Source organism: Protopterus annectens, chromosome 16.part0, assembly GCF_019279795.1.
Source record: "Protopterus annectens isolate FY-2018-M chromosome 16.part0, PAN1.0, whole genome shotgun sequence".
Lineage (NCBI taxonomy): Eukaryota > Metazoa > Chordata > Ceratodontiformes > Protopteridae > Protopterus > Protopterus annectens.
The window spans coordinates 15,361,408-15,377,956 of NC_056750.1; the positions used below are offsets into that span (position 1 = coordinate 15,361,408).

A 16,549-nucleotide genomic window follows, 5' to 3' on the forward strand; every position below is an offset into this window, starting at 1 on the left:
AGTAATCAGAGGTGAAGATCTGTTTGTACTGCTACGCTGCAGTACGTCTGGTCATGGGCCTGTTACCAGTAATCAGAGGTGAAGATCTGTTTGCACTGCTACGATGCAGTACGTCTGGTCATGGGCCTGTTACCGTTTATCAGAAGTGAAGATCTGTTGGCAAAACCTGTCTAAATCTAGTTTTCTGCATTCTTCTTTTACAACTGCCACTTTTACACCTTTTGTTCTGATGCATTTGGCACTAAATACTTTTTATATGAAATATTGGCTTTATGTTGGATTTCCCCTTCACTAAATTCCTCTTGTTAAACATGCTAGCAGAACCATCAAACGTACAGACGTTTAATTCCTGTACCTTGCTTGACTTTTGACATCTTCCAGAAATTTCTTTTGCTCCAAGAGGAGATGTTCTTTCTTGGTGAGTTGAGATTCCAGTTCAGCTATCCTTTTCTGTGCAGAGTCAAGCCTCTGGTTCTGTTGTAGAATACAGAGTTTCTGTTTTTCCTGTTCTTTCAAATGAGTGTCATGCAACATCTGAACCTCCTAATTAAGGGGAAAAAAAACACCCAAATGAAGAAGTCAAACGGAAGTTAAAAAAGTGCAACAGCAGCTTCATGCTTGCATTTCAAATTAAACTCTAAATATTTTACAGGACTTCTAATTTTATGCACAAATAAAACAAAACGAGAATGAGTAGTCATAAAATTAGATTTCTGCAATTCTTGTTGCTGTACTATGAACTGAAGAACCTGAGATTTTTCTTTAAAGCCAATCCCCTACAGTGTTAACTTGAGAATCAAATCAAAATACCGTTTCCCAAGAAATCAACTATATGTTCTGTAATTTTCATAGTAAAAGAGGACCACCTTCTGGTTTGCATATACTAAGTGCACCAAAGCCCTTGAAGTTGCTTTATGTGATTATGCTTGTTTTCACTTGCTCCGTAAGAGATGCCAAGCATCAGTGACCCTAAACATAACATTCAGGATACTTGTTAAAGGAAAAGTTTAGAAAATGGAAGAGTTAAGGATTCTGAAGATGTTTACATAACAGTAATTAGAAAAGAAAGTGCACCATCCATAGAATTACTTTTTTCCTAAACCGCATAAAATGAAGTTCTGTACTTACTGTAACACCACATCCATGGCCCTTTCAGTCTGTTCAGACAGTTGGAATCATTTGCCTCGATGCAGATCTGAGCAGGCGAATGCTTCAAAACTTCTCCAGCTCTCGAGCTCATCTATCCCATAACTCCCTTGCACTAGCAAAATAGCTTTGAATCAAGTTTGTTTTGCAAAGACAGGAATATCCTTGGAAGGGGAAGTCTAACAAGGGAACCATACTTTTTAAGAGAGGTGCTGAATGAAGACTTCAGGCTTAATCCATTATTATTTTCCAGAAACAAACTGAAGAGTGTGACAACAATTTGAACAGGAAGAAGGCAGGATTTCAAGACAGATGGAAAGGGGCAACAAGGATCTAACGTTATAGTAAGTACATAACTTTCACATCTTATGTTGTCCCCTCTGTCCACCTTGCAGTTGGGACACCGCCCCCCAGCTACCAAGCTCCCCAAATGACATCATGGCAGGATACTTTTGAGAATTTTTGAACCAAAGGTTGCTCTGGATCTGAAAACAAGATCCAGTTAAATGTTTGACAAAGGTGAGCAACACACAGCAAGTTTCTGTCACACACATATTGTCCAATAATGAGTGTTTGAAAAAGGCAGCTGAAGTTGAAACAGACCTAGTGGGATATGCTTTTTGTTATGTTGAAACAAATCTTTTCATATTATAAACAAAGGAAATACAGTCCGAAAGCTATCTGGACAAGAGGAGACTTTCGAAACCAATTTAGTTTTGAAGAATACAAACAGCTTATCTTTTTGTAAAGGCATCAGTGTGAAAGAGACCTGCTAAAAACATCTAGAATGGAAGAAAGGAGGGCAGAAAATGGGTTGAGTATATTACACTTACCCATACTGAAAAGCTTTTCCATTTGCTTTGTAGTGGAAGGTTTTAGAGATGGTGAGAATGTGTACTACTCTAGAAGGTAGAAAAGGGTCTTTTGGCCATTACTGGAATTAGAGAAGCCATGTAGTTTATTTATTTTACATTTCTTGACCGGGATTATCCAACTGAGCTGAAAAGCCCTTTTTCAATGGAGGCTGGGGAGAAAAGCTCCACAATCAATACAATAGAGAGAAACAATTAAAAATTATAAATCAACAAAAAGGATACAAAAAGTTTTTTTACAATAAGTGTAAATAAGAAAGCAGTACAATTTTGACAATAGAGCATGATGAAGAGAGTCCTAGTATATATTTGCAGTTACTGTAATTAATCTGAGGGACTTGATGTTCAGATAAAGCTTGCCAGACAGGTGAGTCAGTAGATCCAGAGGTGGATCCAGGAACCAAAAAAGTTGAAGCAAATGTAAGGGGAGCAGACCTATTGGGGTCAGAAAGGTTAAAAGAGGACTTCTTTTGCCTTGCATATTGAAGTTTTCTGTAGGAACTTCATTATTAGTGGAAGTTGTGGGCAAGTATAAAGGAGACCAGTTGGCCATGTGTGGACTACGGTGTCCCTTGGTGACTGTCTCTATTGAGGAATGAGTGCAAAACAGCTGCTGCTACATTTGGAATTGGTGAGGGTGGGGTGTAAAAAGGTTGCAGCAAGGCTGGTCTCAACAACTGAAAACTTCTGTTGCTACCATATCACTGAGGGACCACTCATGAGGCATAATAATGCAGCGGCTCGGCTTGTCCACTAGAATACTGGATCAATTTGGTATGTGCATTACTATGAGAAAGCATTGTGAAGACAATGTCCAATTCCACACACTCATTGCCTCTTGGCAGGGGCGGTAGAACCAGTATCCCCACTGACTGTCAATAGACCATACCTCAAGAAATATTGTCTGTATGGATAGAGCTCACATGCTTCCTGGGGAAGAAAGATGCGACAGGCCAGCAAATCTAGGACAGCCCTTATCTTGAGAAAAAAGATTTCCAGATTGGTTTATATTACTTGAACTTTCCTTTCGAAATGTTCCCACATGACAACAGGGAGGCATCCATGGTGATTGTGGCCAAGGAAAGAGAACCAAATGGACACCTTTGTACTACCAAAGAGGAGATTTTTCACCAAGAGGTGGAACAATGACATACTGAGGACAGCTTGACATGGTGGTTGAACAGGGGCTCCAGTGCAGAACTCTCATGAAAAACCTCAGATGAAGTACTAGTATTATGGAAGCTGTCATGGAGCCCAGTAAGCAAAGAATTAGAGAAGCTGGTGGATTCAGCGATCACCTGTTGTGCCTACAGCTGAAGGAAAGTCATCCATGACAGTGGTAGTCTTGCAATTTGTTACACTGTGTGTAGATGACTACCTATGAAGTTCAAAGACTGAGTAGGTTTGTAAGGCTGACTTTTTGTAATTCACACAATTAAGAGAAATATCCAATGATCGACACAACTGAGGCAAATAATCTCTTGCCTGGATTAAGGATTCTTTTGTTCTTGCACTGAGGAACCAGTCGTCCAAGTATGGGAAAACCTGGAACTCCAGCAGCTTGAAACATGCCGCCACCTCCACCGCCATGTACTTGGTGAATGACTGTGGGAAAGGGGGATGCAATATGATAGAATGACAGGGCCCAGAACTGACTGGCTTCCTGCCAGAAGTGCAAGTACCTGTTGAACTGCCCAGCAATATTCACATGATAATAGACATCCGGAAGGTCTACAGAGCATAACCAGTCTTCCTTTCCCAGAAAAGGAAGAGTGGACTGCTCCATGACAACCTGGAATGTTGTCTTCTACACAAACAAGTTCAGATTGCTAAGATCAAAATGGGACTGAGGTCCCTTGTTCTGTTTGGGATCAAAAAATAATCTTGAGTGGACTCTGGATCCTTTGTGGTCTGGTGGAACCTCCAGGATGACTCTTTTTGCTAGCAGCAGCAAATGTGTTGGGCTGTAGCCTATCCCTGTTGGGGTGGAACATCTGGAATTGTCCTGTAGGAAGCGGCTGGTTTTATTTTGAATAGAATTATGTAATCTCTGGCTGTCATTCTCTTCATCCACAAAGCCTGTATGATGGCTGTCCAATTTTCTATGTGAAGACAAAGCAGTCCCGTAACTTAAACTTTTATGAAGCTGAAGGGTTTATTGGTAAGGAGATCTCTCAACTTTGATTTTGTGCTCCCCCTTCTGCCTCTTATGCAACATCCGCTGGCGATCCTCCCTCTGCCCCAAAGGGTCCTGCCAAGAGGAGTCAGAGACAAAATGTTGTGACTTCTTGAACCAAAGACATTTTCCTCTCCTTTAATTCCTGGAAAAAGGTCACTGAGAGTTAGACACACAAACTGCTACTGGAGTCAAAGTCTTGCCTTATTGCTCACACTTGGGCAAAGTATCTTATACTTCGGATCCGGAAAGAGATGACCCAGCTCCTTATGGGGTGTTTAGGAAGGACACCTTAAAGTTGTCTGCAAAATTACATAAATGCAGCCGAGCATGACAATGTACTGCAACTCCAGTACCTCCTTCTCCTGATGCTCCATATGCTGCACTGAAAACAAGCCTCACAGTGACATTAGTGACTGACATGGTAGCCAACTGCAACTCCAAGGACTTCATAGTCTTGGTTATTTGAAGTCTCCAGATGGAGTGCAACAGCTCATTGGTTAATTCCCTCTGGAATTTGGTGATGTGAGAAATGTAATTGGAATTTGGAGATGTGAGAAATGCAATTTAGTGCTTGAAGGGAAAAGGTTCCTGAAGCATGCACATGCTTCACAAAATTATCTACTAAGGTGGATGGACTATGGAGAACCCCCTCCAGCAGCTCTGTTTTTGTGGCTGCTACAATGACAATAGAATCCACAACATGACCTTTGTTCCAATGTGGGTCATCCCTGGGAGGGACAAGTACCTTTTCATCTTGCATGGAATGGGTGCCACCACATCAAGATCCCAAGCTCTCTGTGAACCAAACTTGAAGTTCTAGCTTGACACATGGAAGCAGAGGAATTGGAAAGTCAAAGGAATGAGAATGTTGAAGCCAGACCGACTTTAGGAACCACTGTAACTTTCTCATATAAAGCTTGGCTAGAAGCAGCATAGGAATGGTGGAAGCCAAGTACCCCAGAGCCCTTAGAATCTACCTGGCTGCAACTGAGACCAGAGGAAGATGGGGAGTGAAAAAATGCAATCAGAGTTAATGCCTTGGGAGCCAGCAGGGATGCTAACATAGGAATGGTCTGGACCCTGCATCGAGAAAACATGATCCTTAGAAGGTGTCAGGAAAAATGTTTGGAACGTCACTGTGAACTCCAGGCTCTGCAAGAAGCAAATAGCATAGTGAAGATGCTGAAACAAGGTCTCCGGAGAGGAAGCCTGAATGAGCAGGTCGTCCAGATAGGAAAGATCTGTATCCCCTTATGCCACAAAACAAATAAAAAATAATCACCACAGCGAGGCATTTAGTGAAGACCCTTGGGGCAGAAGACATGCCCAAAGGACAAAGCACAGAACTGAAAAATGCAAGGAAGAAACGGAGAAATGTAAAAATTTCCTGAAATGGGTATGAGTAGGAATATGGATATGGAGATAGGCATCCCTGAGATGTAGAGGGACTAGGAAAGTCTACGGTAGAAGAAGAGGAAACAAGGTTTGAAGGGATAGGATTTGGAAGGAACCTTTAAAAAGGTGTTGAGAGTTGGGAAAGATCCAGAATGGGTCTTCCAGTTGCCTTCTTTCCTGGGAACCAGAAACATTCTGGAATAAAACAGCTTCCCCTTTTGAGAAGCAGAAACTGCTTGGATGGTGCCTTGAAACAAAAGGCTCTGAAGAACATCCAGAAAAAAGGGCAGGTGTTCCTGTGGAGGTTGAGGAATGCCCCCCCAAAAAAGATGACAGGATTTCCATACCATGTAATACCCCTGATGAACATGCACAGAACCCAAGAATCCTGAGTGATCCTTTACCAGCTGTGAAGAAACAGGGAAATATGGAGAGAGAGAGAGGGGAACTTGGCTTAGCAAGGATGGAAGATAGTCAGAGAAGAACCTGGTTTGTCTGGAAAAGGATGTTTTGAGCTGCTGGGAGTCTGAATAGATTTAGAAAAAGAAGCCCTTCTAAGACCCTTTTTACTTTTGGGAGGAGGGCAAGACTGTCTAAGTGCAAAGGCACTTGGTGGGATAACTCCTTTGAAATCTGGGAACAGGAGAAACAAAAATATGTTTCAATTCCTGCATAGCCTTACCCTTTTCCTGAAGATACTTAAAAAGCTCAGCAGCTGCAGAGCCAAAGAGATTTTTATTGTCAAGAGGAGCATCCATCAATTTGGTCTTAATGTCATCAGGCAAAAGTTGACAGTAAAGCCAGGGATAACACCTTAACACAGAACCACAGGCAGCAGCTCTAGAAGAGGCACCAGCTGCATCACAACTACATTTAATGGAATGGCAAGGCACTTGAGAAGTGGTTGTTGCACAGAAATCAGGCATAAAAAAGGTGTGATCCTCCAAGCTTTCACCAGCCTCAAGAGATATTTCCCAGGGGAGGTGGTACAGCAGTAGAATCTGAACATACTTTTTTGGTCTTCTTCTTAGCAAACAGCTAAACCTCCAGCCGGGACAATTCCACCATTGTACCATGTGCCAACAACTTAAGACAAGGATGTGATGCCCATCCTCTGGGCCAGTAATCAAAGAACCTCAATCCTCATCACTGACACCTGTGAGTGACATTCACTTGAAAGAAAAATAGATGCATTTCCGGATGCAGCTCTCTGCACCAAGCACAATTTATCTTAAAAGCACACAGGAACACACTCCCATCCTGGGGCTTGGCTTCATCTCTGTCTCTCACCAGGCCCCAAGTAAGACTCCACACTGACCACAGTTGCAGAGTTGAGCCGTTAGCCAAGTGTTCCAAGCCAAGTCCTCCACCAGCCTGTGTGTGAAACCAGTGCTCTGTGTCCCTGCTTCAAGTAGCTGACACACAGACTCTGAGATTTGATTTTCACACACATGCAAAACTGGGAAAGGCTGAAACAGATTTGCCTGCTACACCCCCTCAACCAAGACTATAAGGGAGACCTTGCCACCAGAGCACTCCAAAGCCAGCTACACTACAGCTGCTACAAGGATACCCAATTAAACTGAGCAAAAGTAATACTACTACAAATGGTACTGTTTGACCAATGCAGCAAGGCTATCAGGAGCAGCCACAGTGTCACCAAATAAATATAAGTACTCTTGAAGGTTAAAATATTCTCTAAAAGACCAGTCACAATGAAAAGTTTACATATATTTAATATAAAATAATAAAAAAACTATGAAAATACTAAATATCTATTTACAATAAACACCACAGTTTCAATCACAGGAAATATTAAAAATAACACCGATGAAAAGATACACACAGATACAAAAAAAAAAAAAAAAAACTACTTAAATAATCTCACAATTTTTCCTTACTGAGCTAAACAATTACTGTCCCCTAGTTCACTTACTAGAGCAAGGCAAGATGAAGTGGGTGAGTAGTCACTCTGTCAGCTTTCGCAAACAGACGACCATGAGACTTCTGTCTCATCTAGTATTAAAACATCCTTTCAGAGCTGCATTACAGAATGACATCACATATTTCTGTTCACCTGACTTCTGGTTCCCACACTACACCCTTTACTAAAAACTGAGCCATAATCTTGCACATTTGTGTTACCACATACACACACTCACACACACACACACACACACACACACACACACACACACACACACACACACACACACACACACACTCACACACCTTTGCTAAGATGTGTTATAGCATCTGGAAGCTATAAAACAGTTTCAAAAACTTCCACCCTTTCAGGGTAGCAATTAGTTTACCCCTAAGGACAGACAATACAGTAGAATCCCCAGTCCTGGTTTTCACAGACATTTTATCTCTGGATGCAATCAGAATTGTAGGATACAATCTTTAAGGCCTAAACAAGGTAATTTAATTTCAAACTATTTTCAAAGTTAGCTGGTCTGAAATTAAACTCTTCTCTTCCAGTATTCCCTGTTACAATATATTCATTTCAACAGTTACAATATAGTCTTGCATACAGGTGTATTTTTTCTGCCCATAAGGACCCACTGTTGGTACATTTTTAACATAAGCAGCTTTAAAAATACATTTTCAACACAAGCACCTGTACAAATCAATTTGATATACAAATGACAATTAATTCTTTACAAAACTCCAGCTAGCTATGCTGGCATATGTTATACATTCACTGGCCTACTTCTCCTGGCATAGCTAGTAATACCTCACATCATCACAACTGGTTTCCAGGTAGATGGATAAGGAGAGACACCTATGAAGAGTTTTAGGGACAAAAGCCTGACAAATAGGGCACAAAGCAAGGTTGGAAGAAGCACCTAAACAAAACAAACACTGCACTTGACGGTCCTTATGGGGAATCTTTCTCCCACATTAGCATTATCCCTTTCTGGATGATATGTAACCTTACAACACAAAATAAATAGCAAGATGAGAAGAACCCCCCCCCCCCAATGGGGCACTTACTTGAAATGGCTTGGTAAACAGCAGATGAAGGAGCGCTCAGACTGCCAATCAAAGATGGAGTTCTGACTGGCAGCAAAGGTCTGAGGAAGGTACATCGGTATGTCACCTTTATGCCCTATGTCATGAGAGGGGAGCACACGCGTGACATACAACGTCCCTATAATAACCTAAGGCTTTGGTATACTGGCCGGACATTGGGCTACCATTGACAGGGGATCCCTAGTGTAAAGAATACTGCAACAGTGACATGGAAAGACAATTTTCTCTTGGAACTTTTGCAAGAAGTTACAAATTACTTCAGATTTTTGAAGCCATCCATTCACTCATTTCAATACTCACTTTATTCAATTCAGGGTAAGACGAAGTCGCAGCCTATTTCAGAAACTGCCAATTTGAGTGTCGCTGGGTTGGGATGGATGACGGACCCCCTTGTTCTGGGTTAGCAGGTCCACGAAGAGGGGAATGGAATGCTAGTCAGGAGGAGGGAGCAAGTACAGTTGTGTACACTTACCATAAATGTAAATGTTCGAGTGTATTCACTGTTGCAGTCATCACATTTGGGTTATCTGCTTGCAGTAGCCCTCAGTCGGCCTGATTATCAAACTCTTGGGTCCTGCATCGGTTGTGGTCTCATCTTCCATGACGTCAGGTAGTCAGGGGTATAAAGCATGCAGCCGACGCCATTACATCAGTTTTTCTTGCCCCAGATGTCAGGTGCCCCCATAATGGGAAGCAATTATACACAAGGTTACACCTCCAACAAAAAAGCAAATATACCAAAAAGCTTTAAGCATAGTAAACAAGAATAGAAGTATAGTCAATAGATGTCAGGGGGCTGGAGAGAGAGGGTAACCAGGACAGCAACAGTGAATACACTCGAACATCTACATTTATGGTAAGTGTACACAACTGTATTATCTTCTTCATGTTTCACTGTTGCAGTCATCACATTTGGGTAGATTCCCAAAGCTAAGGATGGGATGAGGTAATTAGACAGCATTAGGACCAACTACAAGGCCCTGCAAGACTGCAGTGGCAAAGCCAGCTCTGGATTTAGAAAAAATTGGCAAGAGGTAGTGCTTGGTGAAGGTATGTACAGAACTCCAAGTAGCAGCTTCTAGGATGTCCCTGGTAGGGACACCTCTGAGAAAGGCTGTAGAGGTAGATGCAGCCTTGGTTGAATGTGGTCTTATTCCCTTTTGGGGTAGGTCTTCCATGGTGCTTATAGCAGAAATGAATGCAATGGCCTATCCATTTAGCAATTTTTTGCTTTGAAATGGCCTTCCCCTCTGCCCCTGCAGTAAATGCAGCCGGCAGCTGTTCAGATTTCCTGAGAGGTTTAGTCCTGTCCAAGTAAAATCTAAGCTGTCTGTGCACATCCAAGGAGTGCAGTATTCGTTCCCCTTTGTTCTATGGATTAGAAAAGAAGGTTGGCAAATGAATGGACTGGCCACACTGGATACCACCTTGGGCATGAAGGAGGGATTGGTCCTGAGGGACACCTTGTCCGCATGAAAGATGATGAAAGGCTTCACACAGCCATGAGGGCCTGTAATTCAGACACCCTTCTTGTAGAAGTGATGGCTAGAAGGAAGGCTCTTTTCCAGGAAAGGAATTTCAACTCTGCATTTGCAGCTGGCTCGAAGGGAGGTAGAGTGAGCTTTTCCAATACAAATTTAAGGTCCCAGGCTGGAGTAGAGGCTCTCCTGGGTGGTCTTAAGTTTTTGGCACCTCTGAGGAATTGCTTCAGCAGTGGATGAGAGAAAAGGGGTGGTTCTGTATTGTAATGAGCTGAAATGGCTGAGGCTTGAATTTTGATGGAGGAAAAGGAAAGGCCCTTGTGAAGCATCTCAGTTAAGTATTGTAGAATCTGAGGTAAATTAAGCGCTGCTGTGCCCATCCCCTGAGTTTGGCTCCAGGAAAAGAATCTTTTCCATTTTTCAGCATAAGATTTTCTAGTACTAAGCCTTCTTGCCTCCAGAATGACATCCATCACTTGCTTACTGAGGGATGGTAACGGAGAGAGATCAGGTAAATTAGCCAGGCTGCCAGGTTCAGGGTTTAAAGCTGTAGGTGCAGAATCTGGCCCTCCTGCTGAGACAGCAAAGCAGGGGACTGAGGCAGGTGCCATGGTGCCAGTAGTGAAAGACTGCACAAGAGGGGGTGCCCACTGTTGGCGTGGCCAGTCTGGTGCAATCAGTATTGTCCTTGGTTTGTCCTGTTTGATCTTTAGTAGTAAATTGGAGAGGAGAGGGGGAGGGGGAAAGGCATAAACTGATAGTTTTTTCCAGGTGAAAGACAGGGCATCCACTTTCCAAGCTTGTTTGTGGGGGGTCCTTGTGCAGAATTTGTCCAATTGGTAGTTCTGTGGTGAGGCAAACAGATCTATCTCTGGGCTCCCCCATTTGTTTCTCAACATGTTGAATATCTTTGTTTCCAGTCTCCACTCGTGTGGATCCATGAGATTTCTGCTTAGGTCTTCTGCCAGTGTATTTAGCTTTCCTGGCAGGAAATGAGCCTGTAGGTGCACTTGGTAGCTCAAGGCTGTGTTCCACACAACCATGGCTAGTCTACAGAGAGGGTATGAGTGCCCCCCCCCGCTTGTTTATGTACCATATAACAGTGGTGTTGTCCGTCTTTACCAATAATTGTCCAGGAAGAACGTGGTCCTTGAAGGCTGTCAGAGCATTCTGTACAGCTAACATTTCTTTTTGATTGATATGCAGGTGCATTTAACTTTGGTTCTATTTGCTCTGAATGCACTGCCCTGCCAAGTGAGCCCCCCCATGCATAGTCCTATGAGTCTGTTGTTAGGGTTTGGGTGGCAGGGGGTAGAGTGAATGGCAGTCCCCTGTTTTGGTGGCAGGCCTCTGCCCACCAAAGGAACTCTATCTGTAGACACGGTATGATAGGAATCATTGCTTATAGATCCTGAGAATGTTGACACCATAGGCTTTTTAGATACCACTGTAGTTTCCTCATATGCAGTCTTGCATATGAATTAGTAGAATGCAGGAGGTCATGAACCTCAGGGCTTGCAGTATTTTCCTTGCAGATAGCTGGGTCTTTGTGGCCAGTAGTCTGAAGTAGGCTGTCAAATGAACTTTTTTCTCTGGCGTGAGGTAGGCCATCTGGGAAGTTGTATTCAAGCTTGCTCCCAGGAACACAATTTGTTGGTAGGGTACAAGATGTGATTTCTTTTCATTTATGGTGTACCCCAGAGAAGTTAGCAATTTCTTTACAAATGCCAGATGATTTAATAGTATGCCCTGGCTTTCTACCTGAATTAGACAATCGTCCAGGTATGGGTATATTTGAATATTTCTTTGCCTGCAAAATGCAATGACTGTAGCTAGGCACTTTGTGCATACCCTGGGCGCAGTAGATAAGCCAAAGGGCAGTGCAGAGAACTGATAGTGCATGTAGCCTGCTCTGAACTGTAGTTATCTTCTGCAAGATACCCTTATTGGGATGTGCAGGTAGGCTTCCTTTAAATCCAGTGTTGCCAACCAGGCATCTTTGCCTAGCATGGGAAGCAGCTGATGAAGAGTTAGCATCTTCAACTTTGGGCTTACCAAAAATCTGTTTAAGACAGACAGGTCCAGGATAGGAAGCCAGGAATTGTCTTTTCTGGGTACCAGGAAAAGTCTTGAGTAGAAACCTTGCCCCCATTCTTCTTCTGGAACAGGTTGAATAGCCCTGATGCTTAAGAGAGAGATAACTTATTTTTGAGCCTCTGTCCAATGATTTGGGGGTAGGTCTGGCCAGCTGTTCAGGGTTGGTAAGGAGTGGAAGTGGAATCTGTATCCTTGGGAAACTATATTTAAAACCCATTTTTCCTGGGTAACGAGTTCCCAATTTTTTGCATGCAGGGCAATCTTTCCCCCTAAAGGAACAGTCAGTTGAGCAGGGCTTGGAAGGTTTAAAGTTAAGTCACTGAGACAGTTTACCATAGGGGGGAGTCTTACTACTCTCTGCTTTGCAAGTGGGAGCCCCCCACTGCTTAGGCCTGTGAGTACCCTGGGACTGAAGCCTGTGTGTTCTGCTGGTTCTGGGTTTGGACTGAGGAGGCCTGGAAGAGGCAGGAAAGGACCAATTCTTAGAGGGCCAATGCCTACTAAATCTGGGAGGTTGTACTTGCAGGAAATCTTTAACAGTTTGCAGAGATTTAGCTTTTTCCTCCATCTTTTTAAGTACTTCTTCTGCTTTGTTGCCAAACAGTCGGTCTTGGTTTAAGGGAGCATCCAGTAATTTAGCTTTAACATGATCTGGCAAAGATTGCTCCTTAAGCCAAGCATGTCTTCTAAGTACAGACCTAGTGACATCAGCCCTGCAAGATGCCTCTAATGAATCAAAACCACACATTGCAAAGTATGTTTTCCAACTTGTTCAGCAGAATGCATTAAACCCTGTAATTCTTTATTTTCAGCACAGTCAAGAATCATCATAATTTTCTGTTTAAGCAATCCAGTAATATGCTGCTCCTTTAACATATGAAACTGGCAGTTTAAAGCCTTAATGGCCAAAGTTGCAAAAGTGTATACCATCTTACCCCATCTATCCAGCGCCCTGGAATCTCTATCTGAGGGGGTGGGATTTTTGGCAGTAGTAGCCTTAATGCCCTTGGGTCCCTGTGAAATGGTCTCAGGATCCGCGGTAGGATTTTTAAAGAAGAACTTGTGAGAGTCAGGTACCCTGTAATACCCATCAGGTTTTCTGGGAGCAGGAGGTAAAGTCAGGGACCAAGCTAGATTCCGAAAAGGCATCATCTACAATGTCCAGTACAGGAGGGATAGCTAAAGGCCTGTGTTGAGGCAGGAGTAAGAATTCCCTAAGCCTGTATTTGGAGTCAGGGTAATCCTGGCTTTCCCAGCGGAAATGCTCCCTAAGAGTATGCAAGGTTTCACCAAAAGAGAAATCCTCTGGAGCGGAAGCAGGGGGAATTGAGTCCTCTGCATCAGAATCCTCATAGGTAGATATGGGTAAATCCTGGTCATCAGAAAAAACAGAATTTCAGAATCCTGATCAGAAGAATCAGAAAGAAAATCAGTCCTAGGTCTCTTAGATGGGGAAGGGTGGTTTCCCCTGATAGTAATAAGGTCTTCAGCCATTCTTATTTGTTTTTTAGGCATAGGGGCCTGACCATGCAGTTTAGGCGTTGGTTTTCTAGGCACAGAATGAGTTTTAGGCCTTGAAGAAGAAGAAGATGGCGTCTGTTTAATATGCAAATCAGTAGGCCTGAATACACCCTCAGAAGCCGGTGTCTGCACAGCGGCTCCAGACCCATCTAAGGTAGAGACATCCGCAGGTTCCACAGGTGAAGAAGCATCTCGCGGCATACCGGACTCCGAATGGGTCTCAGTAGAGGCCTGCGAATCTGAAGTAGCGGGTATCAGGGGCTGTGAAAGCACCTCACTGAGTACTGGTGAACTGGCGACTAGCTTACGAGAAGCATCGTTGGCAGCATTGGACCTATGTGGTCTGTCTCTGTCTTTATCTTTGCGTTTTTTCGGATTGTCGGTAGTCAGGTGGCTTACTGAAGCCATTTCTGGATAACTGAACAGAGTATCAAAATATTTAGATGTGTAAATGAACCAACGTCGAACAGTACAAGGTTTGAATAAGGCACAAAACCGACAGCGAGATACGTCGTGGTCTGGGCCTAAGCAAGGAATGCAGTACGAATGAAAATCTTTATGAGGTATTTGCTTTCCACAAGAAATACAATTGTTAACTTTTACTGACATCGGTTTACAGCAAGAAAAAGGATCCCCAACAGGGTACTTAGCTTAGTTGAAGGCTTTGGATCTGAAACTCGAAAACGAAAATTTCAGGAGTCGGCCGACCGGCACTTGCGAACTGCTTCTGCTTCGGGCACCGCACGGCAAGAAAGACTGATGTAATGGTGTCGGCTACATGCTTTATACCAGACTACCTGATGTCATGGAAAATGAGACAGCAACCGACGCAGGACCCAAGACTTTGATAATCAGGCCGACTGAGGGCTACTGCAAGCAGATAACCCAAATGTGATGACTGCAACAGTGAAACACGAAGAACATCCACTGCTGCCTGTGCCAGTAAACAGGCATCAGTACCATCCTTGCTCTGCCTGCCCTCACTTTCTACAATACCCTGGGGATGAAAGGTAGAGGAGGAAATGCATAAAGCAAGAGATCTGTCCCAGCTGAAGAATGTATCTGTTTCTCCATGCCTCTCTCTGGGGACTCCTTAAATAGAACAAGCTGATCTGTCTGTCTGCAGTGAAGTGAAACGGTCCATTTCTCACACACCCCTTTTGTGTTTCAGGTCCAGAAAAAGTTCCATTTTCAGCATTCATTCAGTGGAGTCTAGGAGGGATTTTCTCAGACTGTATGCCAGCAGGCAGTCCTGAACAGGGATGTATGAGGCCTTAGTAAATGTGCCACTACCCCACAGTTCCACTGCTAACCTGCATAGGTGGTAGGAATGAGTGCCCCCTCCAAGTCTGTTTACAGACCACAACACTGTGGTATTGTCCGTTAGAATCTTTATTGCTCCTGGTATCATATTTTCTTGGAATGCCCTCAAGGCCAATACGACTGCCATCATCACTTATATTCACATGCAGGACTAGCCTGTGCCTGTCCCATGTTCCTCAGACTTTGAACAGTCCTAGGTGTAGTTCCAACGACAGGTCTGAGCTGTCTGTTGTTAAGGTATGGACTGTTTCTGGGAGTTTAAGTGAGCTCCTGGGTTGCTTTGATAGTTTCCTCCCACAACAGAATCTCTTTTTTTTTCAGGCATGATAGAAGTTATTTTAGTTTCCAATGAATGTTGACGGTGAGACAAATAATTTTTAGGAACCACTGCAGTTACCTCAAGTGCAATTTTAGCAGTGGGCCATCAGGATACATGAACCCATATACTCTAGACTTATCAGAAATTTCTTTGCTGCAATGGTCAGTTGGCTGAGCAAAAGCATGTAGTACAGAAAGATTTTCTAAAGGACCAATTCTAGGGTCTGCCCCCCAGGATGGCAACCCTGGTGCTGGGGGACAATTATGACTTCTGGGCATTCAGGGAGAAGCCCACCACCTGAAGGCAATTAATGGTTATTTGGGGTCTATATTATATAAGCAAATGCTCAACAATGCGAACGCTATATAATCGACCCAAATTCCACGAAAAGACAAAATACCGAACAAACAGATCAGTGATTTTTTTTTTTCCCCAGGGGGGAAAAAAATCGCTGAGCCATTCAAAAAAATAATAAATAAATAAAGTGGGGGGGGCTTCACCCCCCCCACTCCACCACCCCTCCCGATGTGGGGTGCTGTGCTCCCCACACACACACCCTCCTACTTAAATATACCAACTCCGAGATCGCACCACAGTAGAGGAAATGGCAAAGTCCTGAAAACGGCCCAGTGATTTTTTTTTCGCCATTTCACTGAAACAAGTTAAATTAAGCAGTGTTCGCAATTTCAAGCATTCACTGACTTAATAGGAACCCGTTATTTGCATGGTTGTCAGAAGTTCTGCAGGAGATGCTGCCTGGATCAGGTAATCATTTAAGTATGGAATAATATGGACCCCCTTGGTTCTGCAAAATGCAATAACTGGTGCTAGACATTTGGTGAATATTCTGGGTGTAATAAATAAGCCAAATGGAAAGGCACTAAACTGGTAGAATGATCGCCCTGACTAAGTAGTAACCTCTTGTGCTGCTGGAGGATAGGAACATGATGGCAAGGATCCTTCAAATTCAGAGTCATGATCCAAACCCCTGGGAAAATTTGAATCTGGGTGCCAGCAGGAATCTGTTGAGCTTTAAAAGGTCCAGTATGGATTCTCCATGTTACTGAGAGCTAAGAAAAGCATACAACAAAATCCTGGGCAAACCTCTCCGGGGGGTAGGGGGTAGTTTGAATGGAGCTTTGTGGCAATAAAATGTGTAAAAGAGGTGGAATTAGTT

General features: G+C 43.3%; 1 protein-coding gene across 2 annotated transcripts in view; it reads right to left on the reverse strand.

Annotated features, from left to right (window-relative positions):
- Positions 1-16,549, reverse strand: part of LOC122791001 (hamartin-like) — a 1,885,581-nt gene that overhangs the window by 258,090 nt on the left and 1,610,942 nt on the right. For both annotated transcript variants that reach the window (XM_044058745.1, XM_044058744.1), the window contains exon 16: positions 356-543. In XM_044058745.1, the coding sequence (XP_043914680.1) occupies positions 356-543 (188 nt within the window). The remainder of the gene's footprint in view (positions 1-355; positions 544-16,549) is intronic.